At 39.6% G+C, this 19,247-nt stretch overlaps 1 protein-coding gene across 2 annotated transcripts in view; it reads left to right on the top strand.

Moving 5' to 3' along the window:
- The window catches only part of LOC110982473 (protein RRP5 homolog), a 45,088-nt gene extending 27,016 nt beyond the window's left edge, over positions 1 to 18,072 (top strand). For both annotated transcript variants that reach the window (XM_087144897.1, XM_087144899.1), the window contains exons 24-36: positions 871 to 1,057; positions 1,477 to 1,660; positions 2,520 to 2,699; positions 3,441 to 3,554; positions 3,784 to 3,875; positions 4,358 to 4,455; positions 6,420 to 6,599; positions 7,179 to 7,247; positions 7,970 to 8,154; positions 13,023 to 13,191; positions 14,306 to 14,459; positions 15,309 to 15,474; positions 16,183 to 18,072. In XM_087144897.1, coding sequence (XP_087001023.1) covers positions 871 to 1,057; positions 1,477 to 1,660; positions 2,520 to 2,699; positions 3,441 to 3,554; positions 3,784 to 3,875; positions 4,358 to 4,455; positions 6,420 to 6,599; positions 7,179 to 7,247; positions 7,970 to 8,154; positions 13,023 to 13,191; positions 14,306 to 14,459; positions 15,309 to 15,474; positions 16,183 to 16,360 — 1,956 coding nt within the window. In that variant the 3' untranslated portion in view covers positions 16,361 to 18,072. The remainder of the gene's footprint in view (positions 1 to 870; positions 1,058 to 1,476; positions 1,661 to 2,519; positions 2,700 to 3,440; positions 3,555 to 3,783; positions 3,876 to 4,357; positions 4,456 to 6,419; positions 6,600 to 7,178; positions 7,248 to 7,969; positions 8,155 to 13,022; positions 13,192 to 14,305; positions 14,460 to 15,308; positions 15,475 to 16,182) is intronic.
- The last annotated feature ends 1,175 nt before the right edge of the window (positions 18,073 to 19,247 follow it).

Below are 19,247 nucleotides of genomic sequence, written 5' to 3'. Positions count from 1 at the left end.
AGAAGAGTCACACGCAAAGTCTATGGGAAGTTGCTGCAGCCACTAGCCCCATCCAGGTTATTGGACATGGCTTTAGTTTCAAGTTTGTTCGGTGATTGTTGAATGGACCACTTTTCAGAAACATCTTAGCATTAGCCGGATAGAAACTTTCAACTTTGACTTCCTAAAGTTCCTTTTGCTCACATCACAAAAATGTACTTACAATAGTTAATAATGCGTGCATGGTTTGTCCTGATATTCACAAGTTGGTGTATCTCTTGCGTAATAGTAGCTCTTAAAGCTTTTACTCTGAAGGCCAAAAAGAATCTAAAATTTGGTTGGTGTTATTTTGCATTGTTGATGTGTATATTCTGAATCAAAGTGTCCATTGTGTTTTGAATGGCATGTGTTTGTGGTACAGTTCATGTGACACTAGTGTGGCACATACATACCATGCATTTAAAAGCTCACCTGCTATATTCTTATCCAAAACTATAGCGTTCCCAGGTGTTCTAAGCTGAAGTTTGTTTATCAGTCTATAATTTGTTTATAGATTATCAGAGGAAATGCCGTTACTGTATTTGCAAGTCACAAAACCTTTTTGTTTAAGAGGTATTAACCCTACCCCCCCAAGGGTGTATGTAAAATCGTATTGAAATTGGAGGATTTGGGACTGTTAGGGTTAATAACGCCTATGTGCCATATTCCACTGAGCTCAGTACAACTGCAAAAACGTCTTCTAATGTTAGTCACCAAATATAGTTTATATCAGCATTTAACGGATAGCTTTACCAGTGAGCATTGTATGAATTGTTGTATTGTGTATTGGTTGGGCTCAAACGAACCCAAATCTTCAAGCCCAGTGTGGTCTTTTTACTTCCTTTCCAACAGTATGTGGAAAACATCTTGTGGGTGTTGGTAACCGGCTTGCTGCAGGGCAAAGTGTACCAGCTAAACCTGTGCAAAAATCTGGGCATGTTGGAGCACCCAGCCCAGTACTTTTTGCCAGGGTCCGTCCGGAAGGCCAAAGTTGTCAGTGTGGACCACCAGCACCAAGTTTTAGAACTCACACTAGTTGGTGAGAAAAAGACATCAATGGAGTCAAGCCACAGTCCTGTTTCAAAGTCAAGAATTCCTAAACAAATGCTAACTTCAGCAAAATGAGTTTGACATTGTGATTAAATTCATGATTTCACCACTATTGGGGAAATGCTTCAGAGGTGGATTTTATAACTGAGATCAATGGTTAATTTTTGTAATGGCATGTTGTCTCTGTATTTTAAAAAAATGCCCTGGAATTTTCTTTCAAAGTTCCACCATTCTGCCTTGGAAGATGGAGTGTCGGAAAGGCTAAGGGGAAGTTGGACATTCAGTCCTCAGGGAGTGAAGAATTATGGTGTTGTGGAGTAACCAATGAAATCTCAATCTGGCCTCATATTTAGGGCTAGTAATAATAACTTGAAATCAGCAAGATTCTTCTGTCTCCTGTTCGTACAGGTAGTGGATCCACAGAACTGACCCCTGGCACGGTCACCAATGGCCGAATATTAAAGATACTGTCTGGCATTGGCCTGGTCATCCAGTTACCCTTCGGATATCGTGGTCGAGTCTTTCTAACTGACCTGAGAGACCACTACACAGAAAATGCACTGAAGGGCTACAGGGAGAAACAGTTTGTAAGGTACGTCCCAGAGCAGTAGCCCGTAAAGAGGGGCCTTAGCTAGGCATTTTTTTATTCGTGCCAGTCCTTCAGGAGCTTTTCCAGTAATGTCTTGCAATAATTTTTACTCCGGTTTTGAAAATGTGACACACTTTTCTCGCAAAATGTTCACTTTCTGAGACAAGTTAGCCAAAAATGTTGACTTATTCCATTGATATTCTGAATGCATGTGGGCTGACGTGTGAGGCCATGAATTTCAAGGGTGATTATATCTAGGAGATCCTTCGTCGAGTTGACTTGATACTTCACAGATGTATTTACAATAAGTGTCTTTACATACCTGCCCGGTTCCAAAACAGAAACATTTTAACAATGAATTATGTACAAGACTCACTCTCCTCACATTGTTAGCAATGCATGACGGTCTGTCTCGCTTATGATGCTGAGAAAAAACAACCTCTCCACCTCCATGGACTTCCATTGAAGGTGGAAGAGCATTTTAAGACTGCTGTTTCCTTGTTATGATGCAGCTTATTATCATATTTCAAGGACTCAATGTCACTTTCAAGAGCCGTCTAAAGACTCGTCTTTTTTAATGCATAAATTTACAAATTTACTTTAACAAAGGTGTGGCTTGTATTTGCTGAAAAGATATTTGGTTCTCTGTATAGACTTTTTGTATATAATGTTTGAGCTTATGCAGAAATTGTGACTTTAAAATTTTTTTTTCAGAATTGCACATGTCCCTTTTGTAAGGTTTTCCTTAGCTTTTTAAAGTGTAAATCATAATTTTTTGTAACCACACCTTGAAGTAGATATTTCTTTGGTTATTGCACATCGTAAATTTCTGTGTAATATTATAATGTATTCTTGGCCGCAGATGCTGTGTTTTGGAGGTGGCAGACAAAGAGAATGTAGCCTTGTCAATGCGACCATCTGCTGTCAGTAAACACCATGATCCTGCCATTAATCCAAACATATCGTCCATTCAGGAGCTGTCAGTAGGAGATGTAGTCAAGGGCTATGTCAAGAACTTCACCAAAGTCGGTGTCTTTGTCAGGTACATTTCCTTATTCACTTGGGTGTCGAGAGATAAGAGTCTTCGGTATTTCACTGGTGAAACAACCTGCCTCTTAAGTTTTACCCATTGCTTTTAGTTCATTCGTCCAAGCCTAATTGCTGTTTTATTTACTCAGCATCCTTTTTGGTAATAGTTTGGGCTGAACAATTCTTCCATCTGACTGAGTTGATGAAGATTAGTTGTGTGAGGAGAAAGGTGTTGAAATGTTCAACAGCAGGAGTAGAAGAAATCAGAGGATTTGTGTTCTTCCCCAATAAGTTGACCCGAGAGGCCAAATTGCCCCTAAAATGGGGAAATCTTTCCAATTTAGTTTTGATTCATAGTGGTAAAGGTAAAAATAACATTTTGTATTTTGGGGACAGCAGGTCAAAATTCTGCCTTTGTCAGCTTTGTATTTTCTCTCTCCATTCATCAGTTTATCAAGATGGCTTTGTTGTTTGTTTCATGCATTGTGGATGTCTGTGAAGAAAACTTTGATTTTGGGAGGAGCCACCAACAAAGGGCTGGCTAGCTCAGTTGGTAGAACACCAATACAGTGTTATGGAGGTTGCAGGTTCAAATCCCTCTCTTGGCAATTTCTTTTTTCATATTTATAGTAAGAACCTTGTTGTTTTTCTGTATGGTTAGTTTGATGATTCATATTTAGTAAGCTGTATCCTCTTTTGCTTAATAGTTCTCCCTGCCCATGTACATTGTTGCTCGTTTAATCTTTGTTGGCAGCCTATCAAGAAAGCTGCAGGGCCGAATTCAGCTCAAGAACCTGTCAGTCTCGTACATCAAGGAACCAGAAGCATTGTTCCCTAAAGGCAGACTTCTTACCGTAAAAGTTCTCAAGTAAGAAACATTTAAATACAATAAACAGAATGATGAATTTTAGCCACTATAGGAATTTTTCAACATTCTGTTTTCAGGATTCTGTTAAAATGATAGAAAGGCATGCACTTTCCCCTAAGAAGTTTTTTTTTTGCTTGTGCATGTTGTATTGTGATGAATGTTCCTGTACTTTTATGCACATATTTCCACCCTGTTGATAATATGAATACCTTTTTTCCCCTTCTTGCAGTATTGATAAAAAGTCCCATAAGATTGAGCTGTCATCCTCTGGTTTAGATACAGGAGCAGATGACCCAGTACCCAAGCATCTCGGGAGTCCAAGTAAGCATAACTTTGGCTTATTGCTGGTGAGACTTTGAGGAGAGAATTCATAAGTCTTATGATATCCTACCTCCATTTAATGCCTCTGTACCAAATACTGACTGGTCCAGCCGTAGACTCCTTTGATTGTCTTTGTGTGTATGATTTATTAATCAAAATTATACATATTTTTGTTGTTATTTAATTTGTATTGTTCATATCAACAATTTATGATTTTTTTGCTTCGTTTGTGGATTCAACACATGTTTTTGTTTTTTCAATTTCCATGCGTAAAATGTTGTCAGAACAGCAATTTTTGTTCGTGAACATTTTTTTTAAGGGAAGGGCTGATATAAAACATGACCAATGAATTTTCTCCATTTTATGCCTCAGTTTGATCAATTCTTTATCCAATCAGGAAAACTACCACCATATTTTTGTGGGAATTGCACAATTTCAGCTTGATATGCACAATTTCAGCTTTACTTTCCTTCTTTAAAAAGAGCCAAAGCCCAGGAAGAGAAGGCGTCAAGATTCACAAGGGAGCGATTTAGACAGTGGCTTGGAAGAACCGGAAACACTCAGTGATTCAGAGGTGGAGGTGAGCAGGAATTTCTTAAGGTTTACAAACCCAAATTAGAAACAGCCTTTGTTTGAAAATAACACAACACTGTCACAATGGACAAGAGTCCAGTGATTGCGCCTACATCTCTGATCAGACAAAATGACGTAACATGACCAGATGTCATGACTACCCGAGTCTCTTTGTGCTCTTAGGGTCCAACATGAACACCTGCAGTGCACTAACCATCCAGGTGATGGTCAAGTTACTCGTAGAAAACCTTAACGTCAGCAAGCATGTTTTTAGTCCTTGGGTGAACAATGGTAAATTTATGTTAGTCAAAGGCAATTAACTCAAGCATGCCTGAGACGAGATTGCACTTACAACAAGCATACATTTCTTCAATCCCGTAAGAATAGACACATTCCTATGAAAGAAAACTGACTTAATATGAAGTCTTATGACAACCACATGGATTAGATGAGCATTTTTATCAACCCTAAAGTGCGGAAAACCTTCGTCAACAGCATCTTCTCTAGAAGTATTATTTGAAAACACCGTTTCAGTTGTAATTATTCCAATAAAATTCAGAAGGAAATCATAGGGCATTGTCAAGGAACACCAAACCACTGGGTAATTTGCTTTGTGATTTCATCACAGAGAATGTGCATGCCACACTGGTTGGCTGTGTGCCCTGTATGTGCCGCTCAAGGAGGTTTTGAAGATGAACAATGGTTGTTGCTGTGTTGCGTGTTTCAATCACTGTCAAACTTGACAGAGGGGTTTTTATTTTAAACTGAACAATGGTTGAACCCTAATTCAGAAATCAGAAGTGATACCGAAAAATAAAAAAAATTTCAATGAATATTTGAAGAATGTAACGGTGAAGAGCCCCAAACAGCAAGAAAAAAATGAAGTCAAGTTTAATGCAAATTACAACTTCCCTTCTCTTGAAAAAAACCCTCAGTTAAAAAAGAAGACACCAAGTCACAAAATTGGAAAAAAACTGTTGGTATTTAATTTAATTTTTCATTATTTATGAAAATCCTTGTCCAGTCAAAAAAAGAAAACAAACATAAATTCGGAAATTCAGTGCTGCTCTCCTTTGTATGCCCTTGCAGTACATGTGTGAACTGGTTCTCGAGTAAACTTTGCATACTCGCGTGCAGTGGCGGCCACCACCATGTGTGAACATTGCAGGGCCAGTTGGCAGCCGACACCTCACATTATTTTGTGCGATGCAGTCATGCACATGTTTGTCCTCGGCTGCTTGATTCTGAGATACTTACATTGAATTTCATATATGTGGTGTGATTTAGGAAAACCCATCACCTGGTGAAATTTGTCATTTTTATTTTATATACACCAACTTAATGAGGAGACAGTGTTGTTTTTCAAGACTGTGTAATGCATCATTCTAGGTTGTTTATAACTTGAGTTGTGCTCTTGGTATTCCAAACTCAAGTTATAAACACCCTCAGCTGACTTCACGTTGAGAATCATGCTTCAAAGTTTTGATAAAAATTCAGTAAGATTAGACTAAAGGTTCTTACTTAAAGATTGTAAGTTAAAGTTGTACAATTGCATTAAACAAAAATTATTCAAATATTAACATTGAAAAGGTAAAAAAAAAATCAAATTAGCAATCGTCAAAGACTATTTTGCTATTATCTTGGGAGCATGTGCGGTGAGATCCGATGGGTTTCCAAAAGGTGTCATATATTTTTGATACGCACATCTGCTCATTTTATCAGGGGCGTGTAAAGACAATCAGTCGTAATTGAAAGGGTAAGCAGACGTACCGACTGCTATTGATTTTTGACAAGAAGACAGTACAAAACTGTGCTTTTACTCTCCTCTTTTCATGGAAGTGCACCTGTGTCCATTGATGAGTCGTGTCTAATACAAATTCTCTGTTGCACCCACTCTGCACTCCATTCTGACAAATTATCTAGGCGGGCTAGCTTTTCATTTATAGTACGTGATCCACTACAATGCTGCAGGTTGTACATACACCTCGACAAGACACACCAGTGGCCAGGCTACAAGTCACATCTGGGTTCACTTGGGACACTAACCCGAAGGTGAAAGATGAGAGAGGCGAGACGATGTTCCTAGGTGACCAGGAGGACTCCGGCAGTGATGAGAGTGAGGTGGAGGCGGAGCAGACCAGTCTAGAGGAGGTCAGTTTGAAATCTGTATGCAAATGCCATGACCCCCCCTCCCTGTTCCTGTTTTAATTTTCACCCAGGATGACATCAGAAGACACAGGGATTTGCTGTGTTGAAACGCAGAGGACATTTAAAGACGTTCTAGCAAATGCTGCAGTGCTGTGTGATGTCTACACACCTCCCCATGCTCAAGAGATTCCCATTGAGATTATACACACAGAAGCTCAAAACAGTCTGAGCATGTTATTTGTGCTAAGTTTATGGAATGTTACCCCTGCTTGGTGTCCAGCAAAATTTTGCATGTACTTCAGTTAACTCCACCCGACCAGATTTGTCAAAACCTCACCTGGAAGTTTCAGAGGAATTTTTCAGAATTGAGGAAGCCCATCCACTTTTTACTCAGATGGTGCTCGGTATCACTTAAAACTTTAATTAAAAAGAAAGTGCCATCGAAATTCTGCACCGTGGTTGATTGTGGAAGGTTAAGGTGCATTCTGTATGTGATTACCTTACAAATTAGGATTATTGAAAATGTCAACGTTTGTCATTATGAAGTACATGGAAATGTGCAAATTTATTTTTCAATCACAGCCGCAGCCAAAGAAGAGCAAAAAGGAGAAACAAGCAGCAGAGAAGGCAGAGGAAGATTTGCTGTATAAGGTAGCCATGTTTGTGCACCATGTTTGTGACATTATTTTGATGGTAACTTTGAGTCCAAGTGTGGGCAAGTCATTCGTTTAAGTTTTAGGACGACATACTTGACTTTACAAAATTGAAAACTAAAACAATCACTTGAGATCCAACGAAACAAAATGTGAAGTACCTGCTTTTGAGACCTTGGAACCTGCACACAAATCTTGCACAGATGTAATTGATAAGGACTGTCTACCTTTTTGTACATCTACCCAGTGCATCCATTTTTATCAGGATTTGAAGAAAAGGACTTTATTGTGCCCTTTTTTGTAAATGCAAACCCCCCAAAAAGAAAGAAATCCTTAATCTTAACTCCAACCCTCCCAGACCCTTCAAAATCCACCTTGAGACTTGGAGGATTTGCAAGATAAAGATATGTAATACTTGCGTACCATAACTTGCATTGAGCTCACTGCCAATTGAAAGTACCAGTACAGATGTTGTTGAGAAATTTGGAGAAATCAGGAAGTTTCACAACAAAAATGGAGAGGCTAAAACACATTTCTTGGGCATCCTGTTTCAAATTTTGGCTGGAAGAGCTTTAAGAAGAACTAGGGCTTTGAACATTGCTGTGGTATTCTGTAATCAGGGTTATCTGGCCTAGCGTTGGATGTGTCCCAGCATGCCAGTGGTTATTGAAAGGTGCTGGTTGGACTTTGGATTTAATCAGAGGCCCTGTTTCCTTTCAGATGGAGCGGGAGTTGATGGAAGTCGACCGAACCCCAGAGACAGCCGAAGAGTTTGATCGCTTGGTCCTGAGCTCACCAGACTCATCGCTAATGTGGGTGCGCTACATGGCGTTCCACCTGCAGTCTGCTGAGATAGAGAAAGCCAGAGCAGTGGCTGAGAGAGCTCTCAAAACCATCAATTTCAGGTCAGTAAAAGTTAAACTTATGCCGTGTGTTCCAAGCAATTGACCAGTGGCCAAAGTAAAGCCATGGCCCACATTTGCCCATACTTGGATGTGTGAGTGCTTCTAGTCACAATAGTCCTGTTTATATATATATCACTCCGAGTATTGGGTTTTGATGAATTTTTAAGCTTTAAGCTTTGAAGCTTTAAGTCTAGCAAGACCCCTTCCTTGCTTCAATACTGGGGAAAGTGGCTGGTTTGATTCAAATATATCAGTGGAATGGAAGATGTCAACCCTAAAAGGGCAGGAGAAAACTGCCTGCCTCTGTACATTTTCCCCAGTACCTAGTGGCATATTGGGGGAGGGGATGGGGGACAGCTTGTCCCCATTGACATAATGCCTTTTTCCTCCTTTTCTTGGGAGTGGAAGCACTTTTGAAATGGTACTACCACTGTTGAACTGTAGGGAAAGGAAGAAATAAATTTAGACTGTTTTTTTTTTTAAATCTCGTTTTGCTCTCTTCACCCAAAACCTGGATACGCCACTGCCAATATGGCAGAAATGTTTTTAGTAGCACCGTGCCTTCAGTAATTATTTGGCTGATACCTTGCAGTCATTTTGGCACTAATTTTTCTGAAAGTAAATCATACTCTGCATGCCAAATGTACATTTCTCCGAGCCAGGTACTCCAAATGGGTAATTTTTCTCACCAACATGAGCTCATTGCAAAAGTGAACATGTGAGAAGTGTGAGCTATAAATGGCTTTCGTAGCAGAACTGTTTGCAAGGTAGAAATAAAACTTCACACATTTACTTGTAATTGACATCTTTTCTGCCTTCGTTATTCCTGTTTTCATTTTTTGTTAAGATTTTTTGATAAAAGGAAAGGTATCCTCGTGCTTTTTGTTTTGAAACCAATATTTCATGACTTTATTTTATGGTTATGCCGCTGTAACCCCGGGATTCAGCTCCAATTAGCAGAAAGCAATCTTTAAACCCTTACCCCCTAGGGACAACCGAAATTATGCATTTATGCTTGTTGGATTCAGAATAGTTGGGGTTAATCAACTCCTTTTGGAATAAGGTGAATGTCTCGACTTAAAGAGTCTAGTCGAGAGCCCAGTAAATCAGTCTGGTATTGCAGGACACCATGCTGTCAACGTACAGAGAAATTTGAACAATAAATACAAACAAATACAATCCTGAAAATGCCAGTGGCTTAATAAAAAATGTAAAAGGCCAAGTTTCACAAAACCTTGAGGATTGTCAATATCAAGGTGAAGTCTTAGTACATGACCAAGAGTCTATAAAGTACTTGTGGCAGTCTTGGAGGGAGGGCAGAAGAGCTTGTCAGTTTCCATCAGTGATAAGATCACAAGAGGTGACAATCTCCATTGAAGACCCTGGACTTGACGTTCTCAGTCCTCTGTTATGGTCCTGGGCTCCCTTAATGGTACAGGGTCCCTTGATGGTCCAGACTTGGTGCTTGGGTGGGAGCGCTCAGTTCTTGGTAACCACCTGAAATTCCCTGGTGGTGGGCCTGCATGACAGCCTAGGATGACTAAATTAACTCAAACAGAGAGCCCTAAAACAGAGAGTTCCATACCAACTAACATACATTGTCTCAAGGATGAACTCAGCCACACGCATCAGGCTTTACTATTTTGTAGTCATCTGTGCCCGAAATACAAAATGTCTTCAAGGCTTACATGACAAACACCCAGATCATGACCTAGTCGCATGATCAGCCCGGGCTGCCGTTGGTTAAATTTCAAATTGCCACACACGGTCTTGCACCTGATTGGTGATTCAGTAACCAGGCAGCTGTGACACTCAGCAGAGGTTGGTGGTTCCAAGCTCCAGTGAGATGTGAAACACAAGCAGGTATTTAGTGTACCCATATCCTGCTTATCCTGTGGATAAAGGTTGAGGAAAAGACATCCTCCACTCTTGTAGGAAGAAGGATAACCTAAGACCACATGTGAGGAAAGTACATGTAGGAAGAGATCAGAGATTTAATGCAGTGTTGGCAGGAAATGATCAATGTGGTTATTAAAAAAAGAGGTCATCAGAAGTGAAATGAAAATATAGGGAAAAGAATATAAAGAAAACTTACCAATCAAAGCACGGTCATACCGGTAGCCGTAAAAACCAATGCTGAGTCAGGGTTACATCACAAATTGTACGTATGCTTAATGTAAACATTCAGATGCTCATTTCGTCAGACCGCTGCTTAGATTTTTTTACATTTTATCAATTAAATAAATTATTCAGGGTAGACAGAAATACATTTGAAAGGGAGTTACGCTATTTTTCATTAATGTTTGCTTTTGACATTGCTAAAGCATTATGCTATGGCTGTTTATAGCTAGGAAAGGGAACTGTGAAGTGTTGAGAAGGACAGGAGTGTTGCAACTGGTTTATAGTGTACATTTATTTGTAATGGTTCTATGTGTTCAATATCTGCTAAGCATGGGTTACCTAAACTGAATATTTCCCTTGATGCCTTTGGGCATTTTTTTGTCCTTTTACTAATAGCTTGATGCCCTCAATAAAGTTCCAAATTTGATTTTGTGCAAATTCTCGAATAAAAATTGGTTGGGGATACAATTTTTCAGGCAGAAATTAGTGTGCCATTTTTGACTGGCTCCATGACTTAACTTCATTTGTTCTGAATGACGCATAGTACACAAAGAACTAATTAAATAGGCATTTCCAGTGGCACATCTTGGGCTGGAAGTGGCATGACCATGATGACTCAGGCATGGTATTTTATAATGCCCAACTTACGGAATAGTGGAACTTATTTTCAGGATACAATTTGATTATAGACTGGTCTCACATTGCTCACAGCATGTATTTGTATCGGTGGTTTGTGTCAGATTTTTACCTCAAAATGTAGATTTGCTCCCTTGCTTTTATATATTTTGTTAAATATCAAATTGTGGCTGAAAGCCGATTTGCATGGCTGTTACATGTGATTAAAAAGAGAACAAATAGATACAAGTATAAACATTAAAATTAAGAAAACAAAATAAGAGCTTCATAATTACAGTCATTTGCAAAAGTTTAGGACCACTCATAGAAAATGCATTAACCTGAAGGAAAACCAAACTTAAACCAATCAATCATGGTAACTTATGTTTATTTTCAATGTGTAACCTTGGTACCTTGGTTGAACATTTTTGACTACATTTCCATGATTTGACATGTTAACAGTCTAATATTCAGTATTCCCTCCTTTATTTCTGATTGCTCAGAAATATGGCATATAGCACTACACTGATGTTATGGACCACTGTAAAATCATGTTAAGTAATCAGTCAATGAGACAATGTAATGCAGGCCCAGTGACAGAAATACCAATTCCAGGCGGTCTTAAACTTTTGCAAATGACTGTATAGGGATACAAACGAATAAAATTGCTTTCAAATTAATACAATTTTTGAATTAAATAACACTCCAAAACAAGCAAATGGGTCCATAAAATTCAACTTAAGAGATCTGATCCAGGAGTTTTGTTGGAATCACTTTTACTATACCTGTTAGTTTAGTGATGGGGAATTTGATGCATGATGGATTGCCCATAGAGCAAGTGGGAGCTATTATTGGGTTGAAACCATTCCACATATCTGTCTAAATTTATGCATATTTCAAGTAATTGGGAGCAGAGATAGAGCCTTCTGTCTTGCAAAGTTTGGAGGCGAACATCTTTCAGCATTACTATTAATGATAGCCAAAAAAAGATGGGACCAAATTTCATGCCATTGTGGACACCAAATAGAGTGTCATCAAGAAGGTTATTTTCATTTTGTTGATTGCTTGTTATTAGCTACATGAAATTGTTTGACACTAAGCAAATTATACTCTGGCTTTGTACTTACAGTCGGCTCCTGGTAGGCAAAAATGGGACAAAGAGCAGACTTTATTAATAAAAAGGGGCAATGTACTCTCAGGAAAATTCTTAGTATTGTAAAAAATATATCATGAGCAAGTGTTTGGGAAAAAGCAGTTCGGATGTTACTGAGATATGATCAGTGCTTTAACAGTATGAGAGGCCTACCAGGTAAAGAGTGATTGTGGGGATGGATCAACACAGACAAAATTCTCACTTGACATTAGGTGTGAATATCAATTTCTTTTAAGGACATCTTCAATGACATTTCCATATCATGGAAATGAACTGGGGCGGCATTGTGAAAGCAAAGCCAGAATTTTATTGAATCTGGTGACTGCTGGAAATTTGACAAAGGAGGAAATTGGTGGAAGGGTGCTGCCTTTCAAAGAGAAAAGGACTGGACTCTTTCAAAACAAGACTGACACTGTTAAGGGTGGCCTGGCTGGTGACAGTCACACAATTTTCCTCTGAACTTGGGTTCTGCCCTAGAATTGCATTCTTGCAGTGTGCTCATTAAGCTAGTTAGTCATTCCAAGTGTGCTTGAAGATATCGGCATTGAACACTTTTTTAACATCAGGATATAACATGGCAGATAAATCTACACTAGTGTGCTTAGGGCACTGGTCATCACATTTTAATCTATGTGTTTTAAGCCACTTGGGAATGCATGTGTAGGTTTGCAGGTAACTTAGACACCAAAACACATTGCACTCCACATTTTTAAAAATTAGAATAACCTTTACAGTGAAAAGATTCTCCCTTCATTCTCGCTGTGATTTTACCCATTTTATGTTACCCTGAATGTAATTTATTGTGGATGTGCGCATTGCAACTGAAAATGACACTGGCTTTTCCTACTGAACTTGTCGTCCTACCAGTACTGATGGTGCCTCCAGTGGCAATTCTGAAACTGTGCAGTCTTTTGCATGACAGCAAACCTGTCATCTGACATTCTGAGTATTGGTCATTTTTTTGTCTTGGTTACTGTAGAGAGGAGCAGGAGAAGTTGAATGTCTGGGTGGCCTTCATGAACCTTGAAAACCTGTATGGCTCAGAAGAGACATTGCTCAAGGTGTTTGAGAGAGCCCTGCTACACTGTGAGCCATTGAAAGTCTTCCAGAACCTGGTCAGCATTTACTCTCGCACTGGCAAACTTGAGGTAGGCTCCCAATGTCTTGCTGTGGTCTCCGGAAATGCCCAAGAAGAAATGTTTATTCTGGCATTCACAAATTGCTGAAAGCAGGTTGGGGCTGGAGGTGGGGGGTCATTAATGCTCTGGGAATGATCTGTTGAGGGCACTGTGCCATGTTAGAGTCAAGCACATTGTAATGTCATTTCCTCGACAGTGATGATGCATAAAAACTGGGCCAGGTTCATAGAGTTGCTGAAACATTTGCTTAAGACCAAAAAAGTACATGTTTGGTATGCTCAGCGAAACAGGCTTAATACCAACAAAAGTGCCATGCAAATTAGATTATTTTTGCTTAACACCAAAACATGCTAACCAGTATTTACTTCTTAGCAGTTCCATGTGCCCTGGCACATGGAAGTCAAGCTCTGTTGTGTTCACATGAGGCAATTCACCAACTTACATGTACATGCAACTCAGTGTACAATGCTTTAGCAACATGCACGTTGGTACTTGGTTCTTGCTACTCACTCTGAAACAGTACAGAGCAAAGTTACATACGGATCCCATTTGTTTTATTCACAAGTCGATCTTTATGATGGACTGTGAAACAAAGCTTTTCAATATTCATTTGAAGCATAAGTTATGTTGATTATAAATAGATGGCATAGGTTAATCTCTGACGTTATGGATGAAAAGTCAAGTTGTTGATGGTCCGGTTACAAAACAGTCTGGTACATTCTGTCTCAAGACCACATGACAGATACAAAAGATTCAAGAAGTGTGATAAATCAGTATCTTGTTGATAAGGTCTGTCCAGTTTTCAATGAGAACATAATGACTATTTTTTTTCTAGACCCCTTCTGAAGGGGTACAAACTGGAAAAGGAAAATAGAGCTGGTGTTTGGCTTGGGTATAATCAATTTCATATTTTGAAAAAAAATCATACAGGGTCCCCTCACCCCCTCCCCTATTTGTACAAAGATATTAAAAGAGAATGGTTCCTTAACATGTCAGTGTCTGTGACAAGAGCCTGACTTGATTGTGTCAACCAGTTTGGACCTCTTCTGGGATTTGTTCTGCACCAAGAAAATTGAATTCTATTTAGCATTTGTACGTATCATTTGGGCACTTTGTTGGACAGTCAGCAGAACAACTGTACAAAAGCATGGTGAAACGCTTCAACCTGAAGAAGGATGTGTGGATCAGTTACGGTTCCTTCCTCATGCAAAATGGTCGGCAGGATGACGCCCACAAACTCATGCAGAGAAGCTTCAAGAGCCTGATGCCCAAAGAACGTAAGTTGAACAAGCAGCATGTGCTTGATGTCCGTGGTACCAGATGAAAGGCACTGGATTGTTACATCTTCCTGCCAGCCCGACAAACTAGGACAACTGTGTTTTGATCTCAGAGTTTTATTAAATTACTGTCGTGCCAACTTCTCATTCCTTGCTGAAAGAAGTTTGAAATCCTTCAGAGCACAGACATTTTAGACATTCTTTTGCGTATTTGTGGAAAATAATGAAAAAACGAATTCCAAATGAAGTGCAACACATAAGTGCAATGTACGCAAACCTTTGAGCACATTTTCTATCAGTAGCATGATGCATTAAAAAACAAAAAATCATCCGCAGTGCATCTGCACATGGGTTCGTGTTGTTTACACACAGCAAAACAACATGCTCAGTTACTTCTGTTTTTTTCTGTATTGGCTTTGTTGATGCATCATTTTAGAATAAAGATGGAGATATGCAAATAACCGTTCAAAAGCCGCACGAACATTTGGAGTTTTCCATTGGTTGGTGCACAAACATGGACGTACCCAGCAGGCTTCACTTTGCACAGTGAAAAGCACTGTAATTCTAGAATATAGCTCTGAGTTTAATCTAGTATAGTGTGTGGACAACCTAACGTCCCTTCCAGATGATGTGACCCTCTTGGTTGATAAATTATTGCTGTTGAGTCAGCTCAACTGAGGGCACATTTGTGCTCAAATAAATACAAAATAACGTCATTGTTAGAAGTTGTGCATGGTAGCCAGTAACTTACTGTATGTTGTGCTAGGATAAGTATGGGCAAACCTTCTTACAACATTTTCTCCAAAATGATATGCATACCGCATCCTTAATTTTTGTTTCTTTTTACAGACAATGACGTAATTGTCAAATTTGCTCAGATGGAGTTTAAGTTTGGTGAAGCAGAGAGGGGCAAGACAATGTTTGAGAATATCCTGAGCAACTACCCCAAACGAACTGACATATGGTCAGTCTACCTGGATATGATGATCAAGCAAGCAGATGTGAAAGCCATTAGGTAAAAGACCTTATTAATCTGGCCAGAGTGTTCTGGAAGAATAAATCCTTTTGCAGGGATTTTTGTTAGTATGCAAAACAAGCTGTTACTTGGTATAACTGTTACTGCATTTAGAAGAAATTGTTCTTACAATATATGTGACCCAGTCTTGGTAATGACCTCAATATAATTTTCCAGGATTTTTTGTTAATATGCAAACTTAACAAATTAATATCCAAAAAGTAGCTTAATATGTTTGTCTAGCCCCATTTTTGATATGCCAAGTTGCACCCAATCCCAAACTATTGTAAGCAATTTTTATCGAACATAATTTGAAAATTGTATTTTTTCTGTTGTTGGATTGGTTCATTGACTGTTTGCATTAGGCTGCACTTAGTTTCCACATTTCAAAAGGACATGGCCTCGTCTTTCAGAGTTGTGATCTGTGATTTCAATCTAGCTCCTGACCTTGTCTTGTGTCCTCAGGCAGACCACTTCACCACCACTTGTCTCCCCTTACCTACAGTACTCCATAGATACTCTTCTGCAGGTACTGCGTGCCAAGGAAACAGGATGGCCCAGTCAGCCATCCGAGCTCCAAGTAGTGACTGTATCAGCCTGCACAAAATGTACAGATTGCTCTTTCTTCTGATCTATGCTTAAGGAAAGGAATGTCTCACTGGAGTCCTGTTTCTATATTTGATTCCATTCTCAATCCATGTCATACAGGCACCTGTTTGAGAGGGTCATTCACCTCAGCCTCTCTGCCAAGAAAATGAAGTTCTTCTTCAAGCGCTACCTGGACTTTGAGAAGAGATGCGGCAGCGAGGCCAGTGTGGCCGAGGTCAAGCGAAAGGCCGTGGAATACGTGGAATCACAGATGACAGTTGACACCGAAACGACGTGAGGAATGACAAACCAATGCCCACCGTAAGGGGTGGGAAGTGTCTTGGCATTTGGGTAGGCTAAACTGTCGGTCCACATTTTAAGTCTTGAGAAGGTTTGTAGAGCTGTTTTCTTTCCTAATGTGTCCCCTGCCGTAAGTGCCCCATGAACACTGTCATGGATGTCAATTACTGTTTCTTACACTCATACAAGACAAGGACAAGAGTTAATCTAGAATCAAATTTTCAGGGAGGGGAAGGGCACATATTCTTAACCTTTTATGGCTTTCTTAAGGGGTGAGGCTAAATCTTGGTGTTTTATATGTTTTGGGAAGGAGGAGAAATGAAGCAGTTCTCCAAAGTGGCCTTTCATTATATTTCAAAAACAAAAAATTGCCTCTCATTTTTGGGGGAAGGAGGCATGTCCCCATCAGCACCCCCCTTCAATCCACCCGTGGACAGGGGTAGATTGTTATGAAACCATTTCAGGAAGAGATAGAGAGCCAGCATGGAGCACCCTCACCAAGGACAGGTCTTTGCTCCTCTGTGATGTGCTTTATGACAGAACTACATCAAAAACTAACTCCAGTGAAGGTACACCATGCAATCTCACTGTAAAGTGTCTATTGAATGACAGGTGTGAAGTAACATCAGGAGAACATCAGATGACTTTTAAGTGTGATATTGCCATTTAAATGCCCATGATCTCAGAACTATAGGGTCTGCTCTTTCTGTTCTACAGTCACATGTACAAAAGCAAGAGAATGATTAACTTATTTGTCAAATCTCACGCTGCTATCAAAACAAAAACCAATATGAAAATAAGTCCCCTTTTATTTTAAAAAGTAACATGACAAAAGTATATTTTGAGAGAGAAATTGAAACACCTCCAAAGGTCGTTGGCTGCCCAGGCAAATTGTAGCAATGCAAGAGCTGTTTTGATAACATTCTGACATTTCTCAGTGTTGGATTCTGTCATTGGCTTATCCCATTACTTCAGCCACTCTCACAATTGCCCTGTTGTAGTCCGACTTCCCGAGCTGTTCGGTAGGCTGTTTAAAACCTTGAAAAGACAGGTTATGTTAATCATATTGTGTCAATTCCCAATTACTGTTTCCCCCATTTGCGCATGAGTACAGTTCTTTACATTGAAGATTTGAAACGGATGGTGTCATTGTGGAAGCATGGGGACAAGAATATTAATGAATCTGTTTTTAATGTATTTAATGACAGTGTATCATCTTGATGGGAAAAAAGGTGGTGGCAGCCTGTTTCTCAGTTTGCAGAGGTTACTTTGAAACATAATTATGCAAATTGTTTACAATACTGGATTCAAAAAACTTTTGTCATTAAAAAGTAAATGTAATGCTGCTGTGAAAGTTTCCCATTAATCTGAATTTTTATAAAGAATAATAAGAAAATAAAAAAGCAGAAATGCTTTTCTTTAAAAATCTGCAGCAAATTGCAAATCATTCATTAGAATGATGTTATGCAATCTGACATTTGAACAAATATTTTCTGCAACTCTGATTTGAAGAGCCATCTTTCAGAAGGTATGTAGCTTCCAGTGGGCAAAAAGCGCAACTATGTATCATTGAATATTGATAATCATCGCTGAAATGGTCAGTCTGTGCTTAAATCAAAACCAGTGGTAAAATTGAGAAATGAATATGATTGCATAAAAATGTTAGTTCTGGCTGTGCTTTTATTAAATTGACAGTTGCTTGGCATCCTTCGCCCATTGCTGTGGGTCTGGTTGAATATTTACACCATTGTGGATAATCTTACACCAGGGCAGATCCAGAACCATGGGGGGGGGTTGACCCCTTCGGTCCTCTACCTGAATTCACCCTTGATGTTGCACAAACAGGCGAGTTGATATATAATTCTCTCTTTTCAAACGGTGTCCAGCCCAAATCGGATTACACCTGTGTTTCATCGCTTTTTCCTCCAAATCTTTGCAAATAAAGCTTTCCATTCCTCTATAGGGCTTTTAGGTAGTGTTGAGATCGTCTCATGGCAACGAGGGATACACAAGTCTTCTCAATTAGGGGGCACTGAAATCCGATAAACTAGGGCTCTAATGTAGATTATGTGTATTTTTAATTTAAATTGGGGGAGGGAGTACAGACGTCCAATGCCAAGTCCCCATCACCCATTCCGCCGCTAAATGATCATGCATAATAGTGTACCCAACAATGCTCCATAGATGAAAAATCGTGACGTGTGATGGTTTGACCGGTTCCCACTTTTTCTCAAAATTCTCATGATGTTACACCGATGACCAAGGCATTAATACCTTTTTGAAGGAACGCTCATCGTACGGTGATTAAATTCTCTGGCGCAGTAAACCAGTCTACAAAAATAAGGTTGCTTTTTCCCTCAGTGAATTATTGCTACCATTGATGAAAGGCCAAAATCTGACCAAAACCCCACATCAAATCCACACCCAAACCCTGCACACCCACGCACATATTAAAACCTAAAGTAAAACAAACGAAAGCAGTGCGGTCCCAAGACTTATTTTCACTGGTTTGCTAACTTCCACTTCCAGCAGGGATACTGCTTCATCGTTGAGTAAAGACGAGTCTGGTGGCCATGGTAACGTTATCATCCCTGGTCATTTGCAATGGCCCGCACCAACGGCTGCAAGTAATTGTGGATACTTACACGTGGCGATGATTTTACGACAGTCGTTCTGTACAACAGTACACAACGCAACACAATGTTTACCACTATTTTGATGGGGCTAGCCCTTAGTTTACCAAGTCTTCGGTTGGATGCACAACTTTTTGTTCATTCGTATGCACAGTGCATGTTTATGAAGTCACACCCAAAGACATGCGGTCGGTATCATCGTGGATCGCAGGGCGCACTCACCCTCTTCATTTCCTCACGTCCAAATGTATT

The sequence above is a fragment of the Acanthaster planci genome, linkage group LG13 (genome assembly GCF_054643075.1).
Source record: "Acanthaster planci isolate LZ-2023a linkage group LG13, COTS_SCS, whole genome shotgun sequence".
Lineage (NCBI taxonomy): Eukaryota > Metazoa > Echinodermata > Asteroidea > Valvatida > Acanthasteridae > Acanthaster > Acanthaster planci.
The sequence above is the reverse complement of the archived record's forward strand: the minus strand, read 5'-3'. Positions and strand labels throughout refer to the sequence as shown.